The sequence below is a fragment of the Carlito syrichta genome, unplaced genomic scaffold (genome assembly GCF_000164805.1).
Source record: "Carlito syrichta isolate Samal-C Ts95f unplaced genomic scaffold, Tarsius_syrichta-2.0.1 Scaffold290461, whole genome shotgun sequence".
Taxonomy (NCBI): domain Eukaryota; kingdom Metazoa; phylum Chordata; class Mammalia; order Primates; family Tarsiidae; genus Carlito; species Carlito syrichta.
This window is the reverse complement of record NW_007234557.1, coordinates 68,814-94,052: the sequence shown is the minus strand read 5'-3', so window position 1 is coordinate 94,052 and position 25,239 is coordinate 68,814. Positions and strand designations below refer to the sequence as shown.

The following is a 25,239-nucleotide window of genomic DNA, read 5'->3' as shown; positions in this document are numbered from 1 at the left end:
CCAAGTTAAATCCATGCTTTATGAACACATCATTCTCACACATCTGGGTGACAGGTTTGATACACAAGATCCTAAAGCTCATTTTACATATTCTGAAACCAAGTTGTTCAAGAGATGAATTCTGAAAACATGGTTGGTGTAGCAAATGAGTGTATCAAAACAAAAAAACATGACCTTCATCCAAATATTTACATTTTAAAAAGACATTTAAAAAAGAGGCTACTTATTAAGTGTGCTTGAACAAACCATGTGTGGAATTGAATTCCATTCATTATGGAGTTAGTTTCTGCTAAATACTTACTGATGCTATAGTAGACCCCTGGCATCTGAGGAATTAAGAGTTTTCAACTGTTTCCAATCTATACTAAAAAATAAAACATGACAAATAATAAATTCTACATTTCTGAGGCACTGATTTTAAGTTTAGAAGTGGAAGGGCGGGTATGTAAGGCAAATTACTTAGGAGTAAGGAAGGCTGGCAGCTGTAATTCAGTGTGGTTTTGCAACTGCCTGCATATTACCAGGTATTCAATAAGACTCTCTAGAGGCCATTTCAATTTTGTAATTACACCTTACGGCATTATCAACCACAAACTCAGATATTCACAAAAATATTTTGGAATACATTCCTTGAGAATGTGAAGGGTCTCCTATATTACATTAAACAAAAAACCATGCAGTTACTTAGAGCTCATAGAGCTTTTCCAAAATATATTGATCATACAGCCCAATTAAAAACTCAAACACTTTATATTACAGGTATAGAGAGTTTATAGTCCAGCAATGCCAATATAGGTAACTTGACATCTTAGCCCCTACTTGCAAAGTGATTAACAATTACATATAACTTCTATTCTATTATTATTGGCTTTGGCTCAGATGACTAAATACTTAAACAGCTTAGAAAGTTTTTTTTTTGTTTTGTCATGTGGGCATGGGGTTAGGGGAGATTATACTGAAGATGAGAATGGAGAGAGGTCAGGAACTAAAGAGCCACCAAAATCTGATTCCCTTACACAATACATGTGGGGAAATATGGCTTAAAGACAAGAGAGGAAAGCCTCTTATTTGTTCGTACTGTCTTACTTTGCCCTTCATCCAGTGTGACGACAACGCCAAACTTAATTCACAACCTAGGGCAAGAGTAACTCTCTAAGAGAATCTTAAGAAGTCCAATCTAATGTTGGTACTAAGGTCTTAAGCACTTAACAACAATTCTGGGAATTTTTCAGACTAACTAAAAAAAGGTTTTATAAAGAACCAAAACTCCCCCCAAATTAAATAAGAAACAGCTGCTTTAAAAATATCCAATTCGTGTATTTTTTTTAAGAGATTAGGATTAGTTGGTATATATCTGTCTCTATAATTTGATTTTCTGCTTAGTCTGTAGACCAAGATAACTTTTCTTAAAAAAGGATGCTTTTATTAAGGAAAGAAAAATTCTCTTAAAAAAAAAACAAAAGAAAGAAAAACTGAGACGGTCTAAAATCATTCCAGAACTATTGTTGGGTCAGAAATAAAATGATGGACGACCCAACTCGGTTGACATAAATGTACTATTTTCTTTTTGTTTAAAAAAGGGAGGGGAGGGGGCGGGCCTAGGTTTCATATATCAAAGTCAGCAGAAATTTCATATTTCACAATCTTTTGCTAGAAAGATCCCCAAATTTCTTGAATTCATTTGGGAAGTTTTCTGAAGGTGTGCATTATAGTAAACAGCAGCAAAACGCCATCATAATTCTACTGCTAAAAAGCAGCTACTCCTGCTTGGGCCTTTAGAATACAAATTGTAATACAGCAACAACGACAAAATGCTAATTTGTGCCATCAATTGGGATTTCAACCATTCGAAGGAAGAAACAAATTATATTCTTTAAAACCATCCAAGGTGACATCTATAATCATATTGGACAAATATTCATTGATTTTTTTGAGGGAAAAAATCAGAAAAGGAAGAGACAACAGCACTATGTTTAGTATTCTAAAGGCTTGCTTCAGGTAGTGCAACAATGATTCTGGTAAGACCAACTGCTCACATACATACACACGCACACACATAGATTTTAATGGTTTAAAAAAAACCAAATTTGTTACTTCAGAAAAATGAATGCAGTGCATTTCAGCAATATTATCGCCATAAACTCTGATTGCTCAGTCCACACATAAGTAGTAGTTGCCTTCTATGGTGATATGGCTTCTCTGCACTAATTCCCATCAGGCCGAAAAACATTAGGGCAGGTTAAGTAAAGACTGAATTGTTGCACAAAGGAACATTTACTCATCAGATCCCACTGATCTCTTCTGTGCCCGTTTCCTAGGCAACCTTCTTGGTGAAGCTTTATCTGGAAGAAAAGAGAAGGTTTTAAGCTTTCCTGGATTCAATAAATATTTTAAAATACCTTCCTTCAACTTTACCACTAAGTTCAAAACACACACATGCAAGAATACCACTCAATAATACATGCTTCCTATCTAGATGCAGGCTTTTAAAATAACCTTTAACATAATCCTTTAAAAGGTAACTAATTAAAATGAAACTGTTTGCAGTTAGGGTGGAAAAAAGAGCCAATCTTGGTTACCGTTCTGTTGAAGACATGGTGCAAATCTTGAATTCTACAACTTACCGTGTATATACATGCATAAGTAAATACTTTTAGAAACAGTTTAAAAGGTATGACATTTGCAGCTCAAAAATATTTTTGGTTACAAATTCAAGATTTAGTATTTACAAATGCAGTCGTGCAGTTTGCATAATTTTTTCACAATATAATAGCATCTACCTAGAATAAGCAGCAGAATAAAGGAAATTTGATAGTATTTCAATGCTAAGACCATTCTATGCACATAAGCATTACATTTTACTTCTTTCCCTTTATCTCCTATATGATGGACTCTTAGTGGGGTCTATTTAACAGAAAATAAACTTGTGGTGAGTTTTCTAACTTCCTTTCGGTAAGAGGAATCATCTATAAGTTTCTTTTAAAAAGTGGAAGGTTGGACATATCTTCTCTCTTTTAATGTCTCTTCCTTATTTTCTGGGAGTACAGGTACTTTAAGTATTAGAAAGATAAGCTCATTGTATAATAAGTTAAAAATAAAAATAATTTTTCCAGTTCGAAAGGTTAGAACAAAGTTTTCACCAAAGTATGGGACTTAACTGTAAGCATTTCATGAAATGAAAAACAGATATACCCCGAAGATCTTCCCCTTCCCAGAAGTAGATCACCATATCTATAACATTTATAGTACATGTTTCTCAAGAATATTTAAAGACTAAAAAATCTCGCTTAAAAAGAAATCTGCAGCCGGGCTCGGTAGCTCAGCCTGTAATCCCGCGCCTTTGGGAGGCTGAGGTGAGTGAATTGCCTGAGCCCGCGGGTTCGAGACCCGCCTGGGCAGCGAGACCTCATTTCTACAATAAATCAAAAAATCAGCTGGGCATGGTAGCGCATGCCTGTAATTCCGGCTACTTGGAAGACTGAAGTGGAAGGATCGCCGGAGCCCAGCAGGTCGAGGCTGTGGTGGCCGGGAGTGGCCATGGCCCTCCAGTCTGGGCGACAGAGTGAGACTCCAACTCAAAAAAAAAAGAAAGAAATCTGCTCAAGAGGCAAGGGTTGAAGTCTACAAATTACAAGAAAACTGCCCTCACTACCTTACTAAATAGGTTAGTAATGGGTGGGTTTAGGGGGCTCTTCAACTTGCCTAAAACTCAGTTTTGCATATAGATGTATTATTCTGGTGAAGAAAGCTTATAACTTTTAACAGATTTTCAAAAAGGTTAGACTAAAAACTACTGCTCTTACACAGCTGAGTGATTTCTAAATAATTTTTCAAAATAAGCAATATGCTGAATATAATCTTTGAGGACTCAAAAAGTTCTTTCAAATCTAACAGCCATCTGTGAGAATTACTATTAATATGCAGAAGTGAAGTGGCAATTATTCACTTCCAATAATTTTACCCACCTGTAGCATGGTTTTAATTGTGGGAATACCTGAAAAGAGGCCTCAAAGGACCTGCAAAGCCTGCATTAACACACAAATTAGACTTCATCAGTAAGGCAGCCAATTTGGCTGACCTTAACGAGTCTACAAGACCTTAGACATCTGCCTAGTTGTCTAGCATATCAAGGTTAAGAAGTAGACAAATGAGAAACAGTACGATAGCATTTTGGAGTCCTTTAGCTTTTGAGAAAATGGCTCCAAATACTCAACAGTTCAAAAGAAAGCATTTTAATTCAGCAAAGATCACTGATGTGTATCTGATGTTTTTCAGCCATCAAAACAACAATCTCCCACTTACCCATCCCATAAAAAACCTAAACAAAAACTTTTTAAACTCCAACAAATTATTTAAGATTAAAATATTTCCAGCATTCAAGAGGGAAATTTAAACAGTATATGGAGAAAAAAATCACATAGGTCTTAAAAATACCCACATAACCCCTCAATGATGCAGAATGAATGGGGCAGACTCAGAAATGTCTACACCGCTCATTTAAAAGACACTGGAAAAAACCCACTCACCTAATTAATTATAGTAAAACTAACTTATTGCAACTTTTTTTCATTTTTAGAAAAGACAAAGGCAAAATGTTAACAAAAATTTAAACTAGCCTTCCTCTTCCTTTTTTCTCAGACTGCAAAATCAGTCTAATTTCCTATCTTACTGGAGGGAACAGCACTATACAAATGACTTTTAGATTTTAATTAACTTAAGTCACAAGTTTTCTAACTAGATCCCTGAGTTAACAAGAAAGTTAAATTATATAAAATACTTCATTCTTATAATTTATTTTTTAAGCTGGGGTCTCACTCAAGACAAGTGCAGTGGTGATAGTGATCAGAGCTAACAGCAGCCTTGACCTCCTGGGCTCAGGGTACCCTTCTACCTCAGCATCCTGAGTAACCAGGACTACAGGTGTGTGCCACCATGCCTGGCTAACTTTTTGGTAGAGATGAAGTTTCACTATGTTGCCGAGGTTGGTCTCGAACTCCTGGGTTCAAGCAATTTGCCCACCTCAGCCTCCCAAAGTGCTGGGATTACAGGCATGACCCACAGTGCCCAGCCTCATTCTTATGGTTTCAAATAAACATTTTCCTATGTATACATTTAAGACACTAGTAGTAAAGCAAAGATTTAATAGTTTTCTATTAAAATCAGCTAACCTGCCACTCTATAGTTTAAAAACTTCTGGTACGCTGAAGCATGCTAAGCTGAAATGTAATACTTGCCAGGAATTGCTTAGTGACAGGCTCAAATTGTTTTCAAGTGTCCCTACCCACCCATTACAACACAGTAAGTGAGAGAGAGGAGGGAGCTCTTGGCAAATCAAATAAAAGCCTCTTAAACAGCCTAGAGGTCAGATCGCCCCTCTGCAAAGCTAAGTCCTCAAAGCTAGGGGGGACCTTCTGCTTCCATGATCTTCAAACATTTTTTTGGTTTTCTCTATTGTTTTCAAATATACAAAGCACATGTCCTATCTTTGAGACGTGTTTTTCCTAAACCACCTGCAATGTGGCTCAACCACTTTAAGAAAACCACCTTCTAGGACAGTAGTTCTCAAAGGATGGACGGTCTGGCAGCATCTAGATCACCTAAGAAACTTAGATACACACAGACCTACTTGAACAGAAACTTCAGCGTTGGGGCCCATCAGTCTGTGTTTAGCAAACCCTCTAGGTGATTCTGATGAACACTGAAGTTTGAGAACCACTGTGCTAAAGAATCAAGCTTAATGAGAAGAAAAAAAAATACAAATATACAAAATTCAACAAAAATGTTGTTAAAATTGAATTTAAAATATCAGTATGAGGTCACATGGTTGGCTCCCACCTGTAATACCAGCACATTCCCCCTACCTTTTTTTGAGTTGACGTCTCACTCTGTCGCCCAGGCTGGAGTGCAGTGACATGTTCATGGTCACCGCAATCTCAACCTGCTGGGCTCAGGCGATCCTTCCACCTCTGCCTTCCAAGTAGCTGGAACTATAGGCATGCACCACCACGCCTGGCTAATTGTTTGATTTATTGTAGAGATAAGATCTCGGCAAATTGCCGGGTCTAGTCTTGAACCTGTGAGCTCAGGCAATCCTCTCACCTTGGCCTCCCAAAGTATTCCCAGCACTTTGGATGGCTGAGGCGGGAGAATTGCTTGAGCCCAGAAGTTTGAGACCAGCCTGGGCAACACAGTGACACATCATCTCTACAAAAATTCAAAAAACTTACAGCAGGCATGGTGTTGCGTACCTACAGTTCCAGCTACTCGGGACTCGTTATTTTTTTAAAACGTGGTTTTTTTTAAGCTCAGTTCCCAAAAGTCTAGATTTTAATTTCTAATATCACGCAGGGCTCCTTAGAGACATAACTAACACCACAACTAGGGCAGAGAAGGTAAAAAAATCAAGTTTGGATTACCTTGCAATTCCAGCAAGTAAAGGATCATTCAAAGATCAAAGGGATAAGATCAGAGGCAGTTCAAAAGGGCTCCCTTCCCAATAGCCAAAACTTTAACAATCTGAGCACAAAAAAGAATATGGCTGACCGAAACACACTGACTCTATGAAAATTCAAGCTTATGTATACTTTTTTAAAAAGGAGAAAAAACTCACTTGTCACCATTTGAGTGGTTTTTACACTAACTCTTAACTTAAAAATTGGTGAAGGAAAGAATTAAACATTTAACCTGCCATATCAGTAAGAACTGTCATTTAGGTAAACAAAGAGTCCTAGGTGATGAGAGAAAGCTCTACTTTACAAAAGAATGGCAGTTAGTAAAATAAAAAAAACTAAAATAGAAAATAATCAATTCCAAATTCTGACCAATTCATGCAAAGATTACCAGCTGGTGAACAGTTAAGAGAACTGAGTATCTCTATGATGCTAAAGTAACACCATACAGATAATGTGTGGATTGCAAGAGGAAAGATCTGACCGCTCCTGGTTACAAGGAAAGATCCATGTGGCTACCACTTTAATCAAATGCTCAATTTAGCATCGTTAAGGGTGGGAAACCAGAGACTGTTTATTCCTTGATATAATGCAGAAAGAAGTAATTATCAGCTATTAGCCAAAAAATTAGGCGGTAAATGTGGTCCTTTCTATAAAAACTAAAATGTATATAAACTTAGACCTAGTTATTCTACTTTTAAGATGTTTTCTTAGGCAAGGTGTGATGGCTCACACCTGTAATCCCAGTACCTTGGCAGGTCGAGGTGGGAGGACTGCTTGAGCCTACGAGTTCGACACAAGCCTGGGCAAGGTAGCAAGACCTCACTTCTACAAAAAATAAAAAAATTAGCTGGGTGTGGTGGCATACACCTGGAGCCCCAGCAACTCAGGAGGCTGCTGTGGAAGGATCACTCGAGCCCAGGAGGTCAAGTCTACTATGAGCCATGACCGTGTCCCTGCACTCTAGCCTGGGCCACAGAATGAGACCCCCAACTCAAAGCCTGAGCGCGTGCACACGCACACGCACACGCACGCACACACACACACACACACAAACACACACACAGTTATCCTATAAATGTGTATGTAGGTATTTATTACAGTATTTGTAAGAGTGAAAATCTGAAAATAACTTAAACATCCTTCAATACAGAAGAGGCTTAATTTATCATGACACATTTATACAAAAAAACAATGTCTACTTATTAAAAAGAGCGAGGTAAACGTGTATGTAGCTAGTATAAAGAGATATCCCAGGCATGAAAACTGAAACTGTAGATGTGTATGGGTAGCACAATGCCATTTACATTAGAAACAACAGACATATATGCTTATAAATGTATAGAAAATATTTGGAATATATAACATAACACCAATTATTTATGGAAAATGGAATTAGTGAAGCCAGGAGATGACCTTAAGTATTTCACTTCTGTGCCATTTAATTTTTTTTACAATGAAGTTGTATTGCTTTTATGATAAATGTTTTTAAGAAGTTCCTCTGCAGTTAAAGAAAAAAAATTTCTACATTCTTTCATGAAGATTAACTGAAATATGTCCGTTAGACAAACTAACAGGTAATATTTTAGGCTTATTCTTTCAAATTGCTGAGAGTGGTTAGTAGTTTTTCTAATAAAATATAGTACTAAAATCTGTCCCACCACTCATTAACTCGCTGTAAGGTGTTTATGAACTGTATAAAAGCCCCCAATACTCTAGCAGACACCATTAAAAAAATTGAACACCTCACCTCTTCTACTCTGCACTGAAGCAACAGGAAAAAAGAGAGACAGGAAATGGATTAGGAATATAGAAAATTCACACAATTGTAGAAACTGCGGATGTGAAAACATTTCTAAATTGAAGCATAAAATGACTACAATAAATCTTTAAAGTCTTTATTAATCATTATACTAGATTCTACACAAATAATAGAAGAGATCAATGATAAATAGCACTGAAATGCATTTTTTAAACCAAATCTAAGATATTTAATTTCCAGTTAAGAGAAAAACTCTTTAGTCAAGTTTGTAAGACTACTTACTGATTTGATTCAAAGTTTCCTGAGGGATCCAACTCATATCAACATCATTCTGATTTGATGTACCCATTTCTACTTTCTGTATGGGTCTCTTGCGCTAAGAACATAAAAACATATTTTAAAGGTGTTCCAACACATTGCCTATTCTAATTTTCTTTCTTTTCTTTTTTTTAAGAGACAGGGTCTTGCTGTGTTGCCTTGGCTGTCCTAGAACTCCTGGGTTCAAGCAATCCTCCCATCTCAGACTGCCTCCCAAGTAGCTGGGATTACAGGGACATGCTACCTCACACAGCTGTTTACTCTAATTTTTAATACACCCATCAAGCTACTTAATTTAAACCTTTTAGTAGACAAATTATGTTCTCTTCTGGTCTTAAAATATACACCTACTAAAATATTTTATTAACCAGAAGGTGAAATGACATCTAGCACTAACAATAAAGAATAAATCTTGACAACACTTATTTTCAGGCTTTGAAAACTTTTTCCCTTGCTATAAAGCTTCATATGTTGTTATACCATTGGTGAATCAAATAAGAATGTCTGTATCATTATTTTCTTTCCCTTTAGAATCCTAAATTGTAACCAAAAAATAAATGTATTTCTATATACATTTATTTATATAAAATTCAGAATAACTGCTCAAATGTTGTACACAGGCAAATCCTGCCTTTAAGCTAAATACAATTAAACAATTGGCACATACAAAACAAAACCATAAAATCTCATTTAAGTTAACAACTTCAATTTAATCTAATCTTTCCCTACAGTATTTACAGCAAAACTGCTAGAAAGTGACTCATTCTTTAGTCTTGCTTTTTAAAAAAATCCCCCAAACACCAATAACAAAAACTTAATTATCTACCTAAGAAACAATATTAATTATATAGTCTATAATGAGAATCTGAATACAAAGATGGATAACTCTAAAACGGCTTCACTCAAAAAAAAAAAAGAGACGTAGTTATACCTAACACATAAATTTATGGCAAAAATTTCAGCTATTATAAAAATGAGGTAAAGAAAGTTTTGAAAATTAACATTTAAGTACTAAGTATTTCTCTTTTACAGAGAAAACACTTATTAATAACATTTACTGTTAATTTTAATATAGATTTGACTGCCTGATTTAAGGACTAATAAAAACAAAAATGGCTAGCAATTATTTAGGGTCTAATGGACTATACTAATGTACTTGACACAATTTGTTATCCTTCCCCATTGAGAGGAATAGTACAGGATTTTGTTTTGGTGCAGTAAGGAGCAGGGGAGGAGGAGGGTGAGTAAAAATAAGCGAGAAGGAGGGAAGTCAGGATTTCATGGGGAATGGGTCAGAATAAGAACCATGATCATGAAAGGTCCCCAGGTGTTAACAATCTACCACAATAACCACACAAAAAAGAGATCTGACTCACAGAGCAAGCTCAGTCTTATTTGTTCTTTTTCAAATAAGAAAGCTAATTTAGAGTTACGATAAGAAGATAAAGATCATTCTGGAGGGTACAAAGGACACTAAGAGTCCAAGTAAATCCAATTTGCACATCCAAAGTCCCAGCTGTAGGTTTGACTTTTAAAATCTACAACAAAGCTGTAAGCATACAAATCCACAGTGAGAGCAAGAAGTCACAAAAAACTAGATAGTGCTTAACGCAGAATTTGTGAAGTATGGCTGGAAGTGTTCATCTGTAGTTACCTTTCTAGATTCTAGGAGTTGATGAAGGCCAACAACCACCAGGAGTCCAAGACCAGCAAGGAACATATACATAAAGATTCTGGCATGAAAGGAGAAAATGTACACTGGCTTTAATTCACAGGAAATACCATAGCTAATTACAACTACGATTCTAACAGATGAAATGAGCTTTTCAAGTAACTTGCAAGGAAAAGGAATAAAACACTTTTCATTCAACTCAGATCCAGGCAGTAAGTCTTATAAATGTCCTTCGATTTATATATAAGAGGAATTAGTCAATAAAAAAAGCAATTCTATGACTTAAAATGAGTGAGTTATTTTATAATTTATGCTATATTCAAAAGCTCACAGCTTAAAATAACTGAATTAGGTTTTGACTGCTTCAACTATTATTTCGCACAACTTGATCTAAAAATTACTTTAGGTGAAGTACACGTAAGTTCACAGTAAGAAATGATTCATCATTCAGAAAAAAATGCTTTTTTTCAAGGTAAAATCTTCTAATTTATATTTCTTTTTTGTTTTTTGGGTTTTTTTTGAGTTGGAGTCTCACTCTGTCACCCAGACTGGAGTGCAGTGGCCGCTCCCGGCCACCGCAGCCTCGACCTGCTGGGCTCCAGCGATCCTTCCGCCTCAGCCTTCCAAGTAGCCGGAATTACAGGCATGCGCTACACCATGCCTGGCTGATTTTTTGATTTATTGTAGAGATGAGGTCTTGCTGCCCAGGCGGGTCTCGAACCCGTGGGCTCAGGCAATCCACTCACCTCAGCCTCCCAAAGGCGCGGGATTACAGGCTGAGCCACCGAGCCCGGCTTAATTTATATTTCGATAGTAATTTTAGAGGCATGCAACTTAACTCAGGATGGTGAACAGTTTATAAGCATGGGGTAGAAAATAATTTAGAAGAGAGGAAGGACAGAAAACCAACTACTAACATTTAAAAAGATTTTTTGTCAGTTTCAACTATATTTCCTAACTTGTTATTAGTAGCTTTAAGAATCATTCAAACTATGAATGAATGTAGTAAGAATTTCACCAAATCTACATAGTCCATTCCATCTTCACCACTTAAAAAAATATGCTGAAACAGGAACAAGCCTTCTAGTCACACCTTATGAGATAAAGATCTACATATGCAACTTTCACTCACGTTTCTCCATCTAACCCATCCTCTCTTTCAATAACTGTAACTGTTTGATTGAAGACTGCATCTTGGAATACATTGCCCTGTTTAAAAAAATTAAATAATCATAAAACTCTGAAATGCACTGAAAGAATGAAAACTTGCAAGATTTCTTTTTTCTTTTTCTTTTTTTTGAGTTGGAGTCTCACTTTGTTGCCCAGGCTGGAGAGCAGTGGCACGCTCATTGCTACTGCAGCCCTTACCTGCGGTAAGTGATCCTTTCACCTCAGCCTTCCAAGTAGCTGGAACTACATGCACGCGCCACCACACCCAGACAATTCTTTGATTTATTGTAGAGATGAGGTCTGGCCAAGTTGCTCAGGCATTTCTCTCATCTTGGCCTCCCAAAGTGCTGGGATTATAGGTGTAAGCCACTTGCCCGGCGCAAGATTTCTTAAACTATAGCTTTCTCATCACTTAGAAGGACAGTAAGACTCAATAAAGTCATGTGTAATTGCACGATTCCATGTCAGGAACTCAACATTATGTTACTTACTCCTAGAAAAAAAAAATGTCTCTGGGCTAAACATGATGTCATGTGCCTAAAGTCGCAGCTATTCAAGATGCTGAGGCAGGAGGATCACTTGAGCTCAGGAGTTTCAGTCCAGCCTAGAAAACTGTCCTTCAAAAAAAAAAGGTCTCCTCTACCATGCCCAAAGTTGTCCACTACTTTATGGCAAAGGGAAGGTGTGTGAGGAACCAGGAAAGTACATTAAAAATGAGATAAAGTGTGCAGAAAGAAACAATTTAGCTCACAGCATTTTTATGTCAGCTATTTTATCTTCTTCTGTTTGCAATCCTCCAAAACAAGAAGCACAAAATGTACAGTAGTAGCTGTAGCAAATCACTTTAAGAACTAGACCTGAACAAAAGTTAAAATCATGTTCTATAATGACAGTGGGTTAAAAATCAATTTCTTGGTGAGACCTCGTTTCTACAATAAATCACAAAAACTAGCCAGGCATGGTGGCGTGTGTCTGTAAAAAAAACCAAACAGCCCCATTAAAAAGTGGGCAAAAGATATGAATAGACACTTCTCAAAAGAAGACAGACGAACAGCCAACACACATGAAAAAATGCTCAGGGTCATTAATCATCAAAGAAATGCAAACTCCAGTCAGTGATAACTCAAAAACAAAAACAAAAAAGCCAAAAAAAACAGATGCTGGAGAAGATGCGGAGAAAAGGGAACACTTCTACACTGTTGGTGGGAGTGTAAATTAATACAAACTCTGTAGAAAAGTGTGGCAATTTCTAAAAGATTTAAAAATCAACCTTCCATATGACCCGCCAATTCTCCTTCTGGGAACATACCAGGAAGAACTCAAATCATTCTACAAAAGATACCTGTACATGCATTTTTATTGCAGCACTATTCACTACAGTAAAAACAAGGAACCAACTGTGCTGCCCATTGAAAGTGGATGGGATAAAAAAAAAAAAGTGGTACATATAACTGATGGAATATTATGCAGCCATAAAGAAAGACAAAATCACAGACTTTGCAGTAACTTGGATGGATTTAGAGTCTATCACACTCAGTGATCTATCACAGAAACAAAAAACTGAGTACCACATTCTCACTTATAAGTGGATCTTGAACATTTATCATAATACTGCAAGAAAGAGATTGTCAGTAGAAGGAAACTGCCAGGCAAAGGGTGGTGGCATAACATCAATAAGGGTACCTGAACCCAAACCAGGTAAAGTGAGAATCAAAGGGAGAACCAAACTTCACCTGTACGATGACCACTTATGTACCTAAATCCTGAACTGTATCCTACATCTTTAAAATAAAAAAGAGAATCTGGAAATTAAAAAAAATAATAATCTCCAAAAAAAATTCACTGAAGCAAAATGCAGCCTCTCCTAACAATGCTACGTGGTATACTGATGCCAATGGATTCCTAGAACACTTATCTAGCAGAGAAGGCCTACACTACAAGGAGCCCATCCTCCAAAAGATAATTCCAGGTTTTTCTGGACCCCCCCCCATATGCCTGTTGGATTAAATTTAATTCTACTTGGAAACAAGATAAAATCAGTAATTCTTCAAATTTTTTAATTATAAAGTTGAAGGTGCTTAATACACTATTTTGAAGACAGGAAAGATGAAAACCCTCTCTCCTCTCCACTAAGTAGTTAGAAAAAAAAGAGACAACTTAATTGCAGCTCTAGAAATTTAACTCAAACTTATGGTAAACTTGTTAACACTAGCGTGATGAAAAGCATAAATATTCTTCTAAGAGAAATGAATTTTCCTTCTCTGAAAACTGTTTGAAAGAGATTGGTTTAGAAGTGCCCTTATCTGAATAACATCATTAACCGTTGCCATCTAAATGTCAACTTCTAGCAGTAAAATTCCAGTGAGTTTCTCTCATTTGGTCACTGATAGCTAATATGTATAACTGATATATAATAATGAACATACTAAAATCATAAGATATCAAAGCTTATATTAGGAAATTTGGTTCTCATAAATTAAAACTCAATGATAAACCTTGCTACTAAAACTACTTTAAAAACATTTGGCTATATTTTATCTATGAACATATAAAATGGAAAAAGTTACAGAAAGTTCTTAACTTACAATTAGAAACAGTAAAATGGGTAAAATGTAAGCAACAAAGGGGGTAAAAAATTACTTAATATATCTTAATAAGCAGTAGATGCCAATGTGTGGCATACTGCTCCTTTTCCTGTTAAGACCCAGTTCAAGTCCTTCCACTCCCACACAACAGCACCTTATTTACACATCTCTCTGGTATGCATCACTTATCACACTGTTTTACTGTTTTTATCCATCTCCCCCACTAGATTATAAACTTGAAGACGTAAATCGCAATTATCTTGGCTGCCCTAGTGACTATCACAGTTTCAACCATAAAACAGGCACTTAACTAAACAGAAGAACGTTTATTCAACAATGTCAACTGTTCACATCCATACCCAATCTGAACGAAAAGGAGGCTGAGAGGGCCTTACATTCAAATCTTTGTAGTTCAGATTGATGACCAGACCAAAGGGTCGTCCACCCATGGGCTCTGCAGGAATGAAGGAGTACTCAAAAGTTGCCTGTCTCTGCGGTGCCACAACAGTATTCAGAGGAAGAGCTGTGAAATTCTGGATATAAAACTGGTAATCCTGAGGATAACGGAATGAGGCATCTAAGGATTCAACAATAAAATCTTCTGTACCCTTGTTTGTAAAGCCTACCAGGAACTTCACAATGTTATTTGCTGGAAAATCTGAGAAACAAAATAGAGACGAGAAAATTAAAACACATGCAAAGAGTATAAAACAAAAAGCAGCCGGGCTCGGTGACTCAGCCTGTAATCCCGCGCCTTTGGGAGGCTGAGGTGAGTGGATTGCCTGAGCCCGCGGGTTCAAGACCCCCCTGGGCAACTTGGCAAGACCTCATCTCTACAATAAATCAAAAAATCCGCTGGGCGTGGTGGCGCATGCCTGTAATTCCGGCTATTTGGAAGGCTGAGGCGGAAGGATCGCTGGAGCCCAGCAGGTCGAGGCTGTGGTGGCCGGGAGCGGCCACTGCACTCCAGTCTGGGCAACAGAGTGAGACTCCAACTCAAAAAAAGAAAAAAACAGACATTACTAATGAATTTTGGCACCCTTTCTAGCTGCATGTGGACTTGGTTTCAGAATCCTTTTCACGCTCACGGCCACTGTAGCCTCAACTTGCTGGGCTCAGGCAATCCTTCTGCTTCAGACTTCCAAGTAGTTGGAACTACAGGCATGCACCACCACGCCCAGTTAATGTTTTGATTTATTGTAGAGATGAGGTCTTGCCAAGTTGCCCAGGCTGGTCTCAAACTCCCGGGCTCAGGTAATCCCCTCACCTCGGCCTCCCAAAGTGCTGGGATTATAGGGGTGAGCCACTGTGCCCAGCGCAGAATCCTGTTCAATAAAGAACTCCAGTAACCTATTAACTAGATTAGAGTTGGTATAAGCTGAAACCCTTTTGTCTGTACTCTAGCATTCCCACAAGAGCATTAAACTAATCATCTCAATTTCAGACCAAATCACATCCAAATTATGTGGTCTAAGAAAGAGTTGTGTACTTTTAGCAACAAGATTATCATGCAGCAGGGTTACATATCTTGGAAAAGTCACTTTTACCTCCATTTCAGTGCAGATAAATGGAGGGAAGAGTGATAGATAAAGTGCAAGAGGTTCATCTGAAAACTAGTAATTGTTAGAACATAAAAATTATTTGGGCATTCCCTATCCACTTTAAGCAATTAGTCCAAATGCAAATTTGAAGGTTAAGACCCAAGGAGGCAGCTACAAAAAATAAATGAAAAAAATAACTGCTTCATCAAATTATACTTTTAGTAGGCACAGGTTGGAAAGTACACAGGAATAAAACAGAAAATTCAAGAAGATCATGAAAATGATTAACTTTCAATATTAAGTCGTCAATAATTTCACTGTAGTCTGCAGAGGTGCATTTCATCCAGGACAGTACAGGCTGCAAGGTTAATGCAGATCTGGGTCTGCATTCTGTCTCCACAAACTATTTATGAACTGGGCAACCCAGGACCAGTTTCTTAGACTCTCTAAATCTCAGTTTGTCAATAACAACATTCACAGGATTGGTTGCGATTAAATAACACACGCAAAGTATTGAGAACAGTGTCTCCCATATAGTCCTCAATAAATATCAGCCAGTAAGTTTATTTTCTTTTAATGAGACCTAGGCTCTAACTAAGACACAATTGGAAAGATTTACTATTTCACTAATGTCTAACAATAGAAATATGACAGTTACTCTGCTGTGGCAGTTTGAAAAAACCTTAGAACATTATCTTTGAAAAGACATTTAATTACTAGTTAAACCAGGTAGAATTACTTTTTCCCCTTTGTCTAAATGCCAGCAATACTAACTTACAGAGATGAATATTCATATGTTTGTATATATTCATATATATTCATTCATATATATGTGTATATGTATATGTATGAAGGTTTTTTCAAAATACTTATTTGCTATTCCTGTTATATAAAAGTGGAAGATGAGTAAAGTTCTTAAACATTACCAATGCTTCTCCAAAAAAGAACGTTTGTCATGTTAAAATTCCTGTACCTGAACTAAAGCTAACACTTCTGGATTACCTTCTCCTTTTACAAACAGGATAGTTGTATCTGCACTTGGTGAAGCTTCTGGTTCACCAGATACATCTTCTTCCTCTTTATCTTCTGCCTAAGAATAACAACAATTAAAAAAGATTACCATGGGAGAAAAATACATCATCTTTAAAAAAAATAAAGACTTCATCAGATTTGGGACAAAATCTTGCTTCTCCACAGCTTTGATGGGATTAGTGATATGAATTTCAGCATATCTTATTAATTAAAATAGAACTTCTAGAGTAGTATATTTCAAACAATAACATGCATACCATCTCTCTGGAAATCTTGCAGATCTGATTTAGATTTATGGTGAAGCCTGAAATTCTGTATTTCTCACAAGCACCCAGGAAATGCTAAGGCTGTCAGTACTCAGACCATTCTTTGAAACTGCAAGGTTCTAGAGCAGGGGTTAAGAAGCTTTTTCTGTAAGTAATCATATAGCAAATATGGCTTTGAGGACCACAATGCCCTGCTGCAACTGCTCAGCCCTGTGGCTACAGTGACGACTTGGCTTGCACAGCCACATTTTGTCCTCTTCTCAAGCTCCCTGTTATGAGCCTAGAATATTTCCATTCCAATGAACAGAAAAACAGTCCTGTGAGAATCAGTCACGTAATTTGAGAGAAATGATTAAAAAAAAAATGTGACTACAGATCTTACTGGGGTGATAGAAATGTCCTAAAACTGAATTCGAGTTGCACAACTTGTTGAATTTACTAACTGTATGCTTAAAACAGATGAATTTTATGATAAACTGTATTTCAACAAAGTTTTTAAAAAATGAGAACAAGCGGGGTGCGGTGGCTCACACCTATAATTTCAGCACTTTAGGAGGCAGAGGGGAAAGGATTGCCTGAGCTCAGGGGTTAAAGACCAGCCTGAGTAACATGGCAAGACCTCGTCTCTACAGTAAGTCAAAAATTAGCCGGGTATGGTGGTGCATGCCTGTGGTCCAGCTACTTGGAAGGCTGAGGTGGAAGGATCACCTGAGCCCAGTAGACTGTGGCTGTGGTGGCCATGAGTGTGCCACTGCCCTCTAGCCTGAGCAACAGAGTAAGACTCTGACAAAAAAAAAAGTGAACAAATTTTATTTAAAACCATAAACCTCAGTACAGCATCATTTCTCTAGGCATCAATGAGAATTACAGAGATAATCATATACTTAAAGCATCTAGGCTCTTAATAAATTGAGATGCTTAAAAGCACCTCTGTTTACTAGCACTTTGTTTTTCATGTATGTAAAATATTCCTTTCCCAATAGATAAGACTTGTCAAGGGCAAACATTGTTATACTTTTAAAATTCTGCACACCCAGCTCATGCACTTAACAGAAAAGGGACTCAAACATTTGTTCAACAACTATGAAACTATGCTGTAAATGATATTTTAAGTATCTTAATATCATTCCTTTGGTAAGAGCTAGTCATTTTTACTTTTCAGAAAAGAGACCAGAGATGGGTAGGGTAAAATCATAAACTGTAAAATAAAAAGGAAAGGGTATATACTTGAGAAACAGTTAAGAGAAATCATCCCTAAGATTTGATAAATGGGTTTGGGAATCAAAAATAAACGGAAGAAGTAACAAGGCAACAGCTTGAATCACTGGAGCCATATTAAAACAGGAAATAGTTTATGGTGACGGGATGGATGGCAAATGCTGAATTCCATTTTGGACATATAAAATTTGAGGTATTATGGAACACTCGGATGAACTTATCCTGTCAAGAGGTGGAAATATAGATATGGAGCTCAGTAAGGTAGATGGCTAGAAATGAGATTTGAAAGTCATCAATATAAGGTGGCAGTGGTTGAGACCACAGGTTTTACCAACATTAAAGGGTGAGCAGAGGAAGAGATGGTAGCAGAGATGAAAAGCAGCAGCTGGGCAGGGAAAACTAAGAGAGGAGTGTCACAGAAGCCACCATGAAGGGATTCAAGGAAGGTGACCAGCAAATGCTAAAAAGAGCCCTAACAGGATAATAACGGAAAACAGGCTAGGAATTTGGCAATTAGGTTGCTGGTCATCTTAGCAAGAATAGTTTTTACCAGATACATGATCAGACCATGGCAGAGAATAAATGTGTAGTGAGAAAAGCTGTGCAGGTTACTCTTTCAAAAAGTAATTGGTGCTGGTGAAGATAAGAAAATGAGTAGCAGCTGAAGGTGGACAAATAGTACATAAGTACATGTGTAGTACTGATTAACAGAATTAAATAGCAGAGGAGGATCAATGCTTGAAGTTATAAAAGAAAAATTTAACAAGATCCCATAGGAAGAAACAGGACAACAGCACAGATGCAAGTACTAGCCTTAGCAAAGAATAAGAGGCCAGGTGTGGTAGCTCATGCCTGTAATACCAGCACTAGGCCAAGAGGATTGCTTGAGCCTGGGAGTTTGAGACCAGACTGGCAACATAGCAAGATCTCGTCTCTACAGAAAAATTGCAAAAATTAGCTAGGCATGGTGACGTGTGCCTGTAGTCCCAGGTACTTGGGGGGCTGAGGCAAACGATCATCTTAGCCCTAAAAATGGAGTCTGTGGGGAGTTGTGATCATGCCAATGCACCAGTCTGCAAGGTTCTAGAGCAGGACCTAGTAAGCTTTTTCTGTAAGTTACCAAATAACAAATACGACTTTGTGGACCACAATGTACCTGTTGCAACTACTCAACTCTGTGGCTACAGTGAGAAAGCAACCAGACAATACATTAATGAATGGACAAGGCTGGTTTCAGCTTGTAGCCATGTTTAGCCCACCCCTTATCTCAAGTTCCTTATTATAAGCCTAGAAAGATTTCCACTCCAATTAACAGAAAAATACTTGTGAGAATCAGTCACATAATTTGGAAGAAATGGTGAAAAAAAAAGTATGACCGGAGATCTTATTGGGATGACAGAAATATCCTAAAACTGATCTTATTGGGATGACAGAAATATCCTAAAACTGAATTTGACTCCAACTCAAAAAAAGAGTATAAGGACAACTCATTATTAAGGAGAAAATGCAGAATAGGTAGATAACATATTTAAAAGTAGAAAACATAAAATTTGATAACACTCACACTTTATGGCCTTCTTCACTTTCTGATATGAAGGCAATGTTGCTGCCAAGACTTAAGAGGACTCATTTAAGGGTTTAAAAGTGGTAAGTGTTTGGCTCAGTTGTGGAAAACTGGAAAGTATACGTAAGTAAAGGTAAATAATTCATTTATCTTATAGCTAATCAACATATCATAAGCTAGATAATGCTTAGTACCTGCTACCTCATAAAACTCCAAAATATTTCAGCGATTACAAACTATCTCCAGAAGGAGAATAAAGAAACTGAGAGCACCGGCTGCTTATGGAAAGACAGGGAGATAACTTCAGTGCAGGTACATGAAGGAACTTTGTGACTATACACCTACACCTTTTGTGTTCTAAGTCATTTGAATATATTATCTATTTTAAATAATGATTTGTAAGTTAACTAATGTCATTACTACTATAGTTGTTTTAACAAAAATAGACACAAAAACCACTATTACTCTGTGGGAAAAAATCCTTTCAGGATGACGGCAAGCTGCATTGCAACCCATAGCTTTACACAGTAAAAGAATAATCACCAGGCTAGAAAAGTCTGCCCTGAAAAATTTTAAACCAGTAACTTGCATCTAAACCAGTTGTTGCTCAGATCTTAAGAAAAACCCCGTTTTCCTTCACTTGGCTGCAGGACACAGACCCCATGGCAAAGGATCCTTCCGTATCTTCTAATTCCTTGATGTCTTGGCAGCTGAGTGCTAGTTGATGATACACGAATCTTGAGAACAGTAACAGGTGAGATTCTGGCTAATTCAGTTCTGGAGGTGACTTCTGCAGCAGCTTTGGCTCTGAGGGTCCATCTTTCTTAGACAGCCTACACACAAACCTGTCCCCACCAGTATGGCCTAGTCCAAAGGAAGAAAACACTTTCCCTCAATCCTGTTTCAATATGCCCTAATAACTTTTTTATTTGAGAAAAGTGACAAAGCAGAGGGTACCAACACTTTTGTATTAATAGGTCAACACATGAAGTGGACAGAATTGTTCTTTTTCCTCTAATGGTTCTCAAGACAGTGGAAATGACTAAAGTGTGGAAAGGTTCTGGCCAACACTGTAAGGATATCAAGGATCTAACAGTTCCCTTCTCTACCCTTGTCTGTCACAGTAAGTACATTCCAGTGCCAGAGAATTCAAGTGATAAAAACAGCTACAAAATTTTATCCTTCACTTCATTTCTGTATATGCCCAAATTTCAGAGTCCTAAATACCATCTCTAATCCTAAATTCCTAGAAAGAATTTCCTTCTGATAGTCACTCTAAGTTATCCTACCACAAGCGGCAAGATTACTTTTATAACAGTCAAATATTTATTAACAATGAAAATAGTCGGGCATGGTGGCTCACGCCTATAACCCCAGTATTTTGGGATGCTGAAGTGAGAGGACCGCCTAAGCCAGTGGGTTTGAGACCAGCCTGGGCAACTTGGTGAGACCTCATCTCTACAATAAATCAAAAATTAGCCAGGTGTGATAGCGCACACCTGTAGTTCCAGCTACTTGGAAGGCTGAGGTGGAAGGATCGACTGAGCCCAGCAGGTTGAGGTGGTGGCAGCTGGGAGTGTGCCACTGCCTTCAGCCTGTGTGACAGAATGAGACTCCAACTCAAAAAAAACAAACAAACAAAAAAAAAATGAAGCTGTTCACCTAAACAATTGGGTTTAAGATATAGAACCCTAATACATGCCTAAAAGTATAGGAACTCATACATATAAAAGCTCGACACAGGTAATCAATAAGGGGTTCCTAAAGAAGGGGAAATTAAGTAAGCACACAAATTAGTATTTTATTCAGATGAAACATATGTGCAGATGCATAAAAATGGTAACTAAAAAACATCAACAAAATAGCAAGCAGATTAACTTAGTTGGAAGACGTGCCATAAAAATGAAGATAAGTCAAAAAAGAAGCAGAAATCTATATATAAGGCTAAATACTTTTATACTGAAACAATAAGAAAATAGGAAACTGAGGCTGGGCTCGGTGGCTCAGCCTGTAATCGCAGCACTTTGGGAGGCCGAGGCGAGTGGATTCCCTGAGTCCGTGGGTTCAAGACCAGCCCAGGCAACTTGGCGTCTGAGACCTTGTCTCTACAATAAATCTAATACTACTACTAATAATAATAGCATGCGCCTGGGTTCGCTTCTTGGAAGGCTGAGGCGGAAGGTTCGCTGGAGCCCAGCCTTCTTGGAAGGCTGAGGCGGAAGGTTCGCTGGAGCCCAGCAGTTCAACACTGGGGTGACTGTGAGTGTGCCAGGCACTCCAGCCTGGGCAACGGAGTGAGACTCCGACTCAAAAAAAAAGAAAAAGAAAATAGGAAACTAGCAGTTTAATCTTGCAAAGAATGACAAAAATTCAGAATCAATAAAGAATCCAGGTTCAAGTGTAGCATGAAAAAGATTCTGTGTAGCTTAGGAAATAAGAATAGCTAGATGCATACTGCAACGATGCTGATTTCAGCCCAATATTCTTACTGTCATACTATAACTGCATAGTACAAATTTCAGAGCTGGACAACTTCTAAGAGATCTTCTCTAACTCCTTACTCTTCAAAGGACATATCTTATATTTTGCTTATTGTCTGCTGCTCAGTCTCTGTCCCCAAAACACATATTCCTGTCCCCAAAACACTAAGTCCAACAGAACAGAGAAAATATCTGGTTTGTTCAACCTAGCACCCAGAACAGTGCCTGGCACATAGAAAGTACTCAAACATCCTTACTTATTGAATGAAAGTATGAAAGAAAGAAAGGAAACTGAGACCAGAGAGAGAAGCTAAGCAGCATGTATCCAAAATCTATCTACCCACGGTCCAGTGCTACTCCCACTATATTGCTACCCTCCTAGACTCATGTCCCCATGACCTTGAATTGTTCCTTAACCATTTCATGTCTTCTTTCCTGTTTCAGAAAACACTTACGCATGCTCCATCCTCAATGACTGGCCCCAGTTCTGCCAACTTCAATCTACTTTGATCATATTAACAAACCTCTAGAAGTGAGAATTATAAAACCAAATTTTTTATAAAAAGAATAAGTTCTAGATGTATGATATACATTCTGCATGTACCAAATTGCATGTAACACTAACCAAATCTGTGGGTTCATCTTCTTCCACCTCAGCTTCATCATCTTCATCTTCAATTATTGAATCTTCCACTGTTTCTTCATCCTCTGTAAGATCCTGAGCCACTGCCAATAAGCCTAACAATAAAACATAAAACAAGCACAGTTAACTTTTATTCTAGAATACTAACGTTTTTTACTATCAGGTATAGGCTAAAAAGAAAAGGTCCCCATGCTCTCCCAGTTCACCTGAATGATGCCAAATTGAAATGCATCTAAGAATATTTATATTACTTTATTTTATTAGTAGTCTTAACAACTGCATTTTTTTTTTTAAGAGACAAGTTCTCACTGTTTCCCAGGCTGGAGGGCAGTGGCGTGATCATGGTTCAGTGCAGCCTTGAACTCCTGGATTCAAGTAATCCTCCCACCTTGGCCTCCCAAGTAGCTATTATTACAGGCACGTACCACCATACCTCACTAATTTTTTATTTTTGGTAGAGAAAGTCTTGCTATATTGTCCAGACTGGCCTCAAGTGATCTTCCCACCTCAGTCTCCCAAAGCGCTGGGATTACAAGCATGAGCCACCATGCCTTGCCTGCATGTTAATTGTAATGGGAAATGCAGTTTAATTTTAAGAAGTACCCAACACACGGAAAAATAAACTGTAGGATCTCAAGATGCCTTGAAACACAAATAAAGAACTTCAAGCAATTCTATTAAGCAAATTAAGGAAAATAAATTTGTTGCAAAGCGAAGAATCTCTAAATTTAATGTCTATCATTAACCATATAAAACTAAGCAAAAAAAAAAACCCCTCAGGTCTAAAAGAAAACAGCCGTTTAAATACTTAGGCAAGAAACGTTGTTATTAGAGTTGACTACAGCTGAAACTTAGAATTTGATTGCCTGTAATTCTCGGAAACAAATATCTATATCATATCCATGGTAAAAACTAGCACAAAAACCATTCTGTTTAGTAAAAGCTATATTGGTAGCTTCAGGGTTGATAGCAATTAAAGAATTCAAATATTTCTACAAATGGTTGCAAGCATGTTTTAAGATAGTTTTTTATTTTCCTCACACTTAATATCACAAAGTGTAGTTGTAATGCCAAAAAAAGTATAAATCATAGTTTTATAGGCAAAAGTACTCTAAAGAAATCACATTAAATCTATTCTAGGCAAGATCCTAAAAATAACTCCAAGTTCTAGTGTCTTCCAACATTTCTCAGAAAAAATGATGATGTGGCAGTTCAGTTGAGAAAAAAATGTGGAAAGGGAAGCATGTGCAATATCCAGGAAAAAGCATATATTTAGGACCATGCAATTTAAGTATTTTCCACATCCTTGAAATTTTACTGGCTGTTAAGATTTCTACAAAATATTAAAGAATACTGAACCACACATTATAAACTGAAAAGCAGCTTCCACTGCTTGATGAACAAAGACTAAAATAATGCATTCATAACTTGCAAGTCATTTTCAAAAACCAATAAGAAAAGCATCCATGTCTGATACAGCAACTGAAAATTTTAACTAAATTTGAGGACAGATATTGGCCTTTCAACCTACATTTCAGTGGATGTTAAACAATTTTATTATTTTAATGTTAACTAATAACAATTTTGTCCCTATAAAAATGTAACAATTTTCAATTGCAAAAATTTTAAAAACATTTTCTTGAAAGAAAAATCATTACCTACAAAAACGTTTACAAGATATTAATTCAGCCTAGATAAGGAATTGATGTTTCTTAAAGATAAAACGTTTTTAAAACTTGAAAAACATAGGCTAGGTTTTAAAACAAGTACATCTGTCAGATTTTACTTTGAAAAGCTGAATGAGAACCAGCAAACAACTCCAAAGCAAAGGAAAAGAAGCCCTCTTTCAACTTGCAGATGAACGTATTGACATGGTTTTCTATCTATTAAACAGAAGCCAGTCACTTCACCTTTCTCCTGGATACCCGTCTCTACTATTCATTAACCACACAGCTTGTCTGCACTTAACAGAATGAAAAGGAATTCTAGAGATCAGTTAGCCTTTTCTTTCACTTGACAAATTAGAAAATCGAAGTTCAGGGCAAACCCAAGGCAAGAATCCAAGTTGCCCCATTTTTATGTTCTGCTAAGTTACTTTCCCACCAGATTAAAGTAACTGTCGACAAGAAAAAAACCCATAAAGCTCGAAGCAGACTACAAAGCTTCCCCCAAACAAAAACTGTTACACGAAAGGAGAGGAGAGACAGGGCAGAAGTAAGAGTCATCCCACAGGGACCGCAGTCGTCTGACAGCAGGGGCATCAATGGGGGTGAGGACGCCGAGGTTTTCTGGAACGGGGTCTCCTGGTAACGCAGAGATCGGGTGCAGGAAGTGAGGCCGAGGGCCATAAAGAAAGACACTAACAACTCAGGTGTGCAGACGTCCAGGGCTTCGGCAAATGAATGAAGGCGGCCTCCGGCGGGGAAGCGAGAGACACGTCAGCCCAGAGAGCGAGGGGATGGGGCGGAGCGGAGCGCAGGCGGCCAGAAGAAACGCACGGGCCGCGGCGCGCTCGGAGCAGCCGTGCCCAGCGCCCCCT

At 37.6% G+C, this 25,239-nt stretch overlaps 1 protein-coding gene across 2 annotated transcripts in view; it reads right to left on the bottom strand.

Annotated features, from left to right (window-relative positions):
- Positions 1–25,239, bottom strand: part of SSR1 (signal sequence receptor subunit 1) — a 25,899-nt gene continuing 660 nt past the window's right edge. The window contains exons 2-8 of one of the 2 annotated variants that reach the window (XM_021710592.1): positions 22,683–22,798; positions 16,500–16,587; positions 14,352–14,614; positions 11,334–11,410; positions 10,184–10,262; positions 8,494–8,587; positions 1–2,342 (exon numbers count right to left, since the gene is read on the bottom strand). In XM_021710592.1, coding sequence (XP_021566267.1) covers positions 2,275–2,342; positions 8,494–8,587; positions 10,184–10,262; positions 11,334–11,410; positions 14,352–14,614; positions 16,500–16,587; positions 22,683–22,798 — 785 coding nt within the window. In that variant the 3' untranslated portion in view covers positions 1–2,274. The remainder of the gene's footprint in view (positions 2,343–8,493; positions 8,588–10,183; positions 10,263–11,333; positions 11,411–14,351; positions 14,615–16,499; positions 16,588–22,682; positions 22,799–25,239) is intronic. The other variant, XM_021710593.1, reaches the window with a different exon arrangement.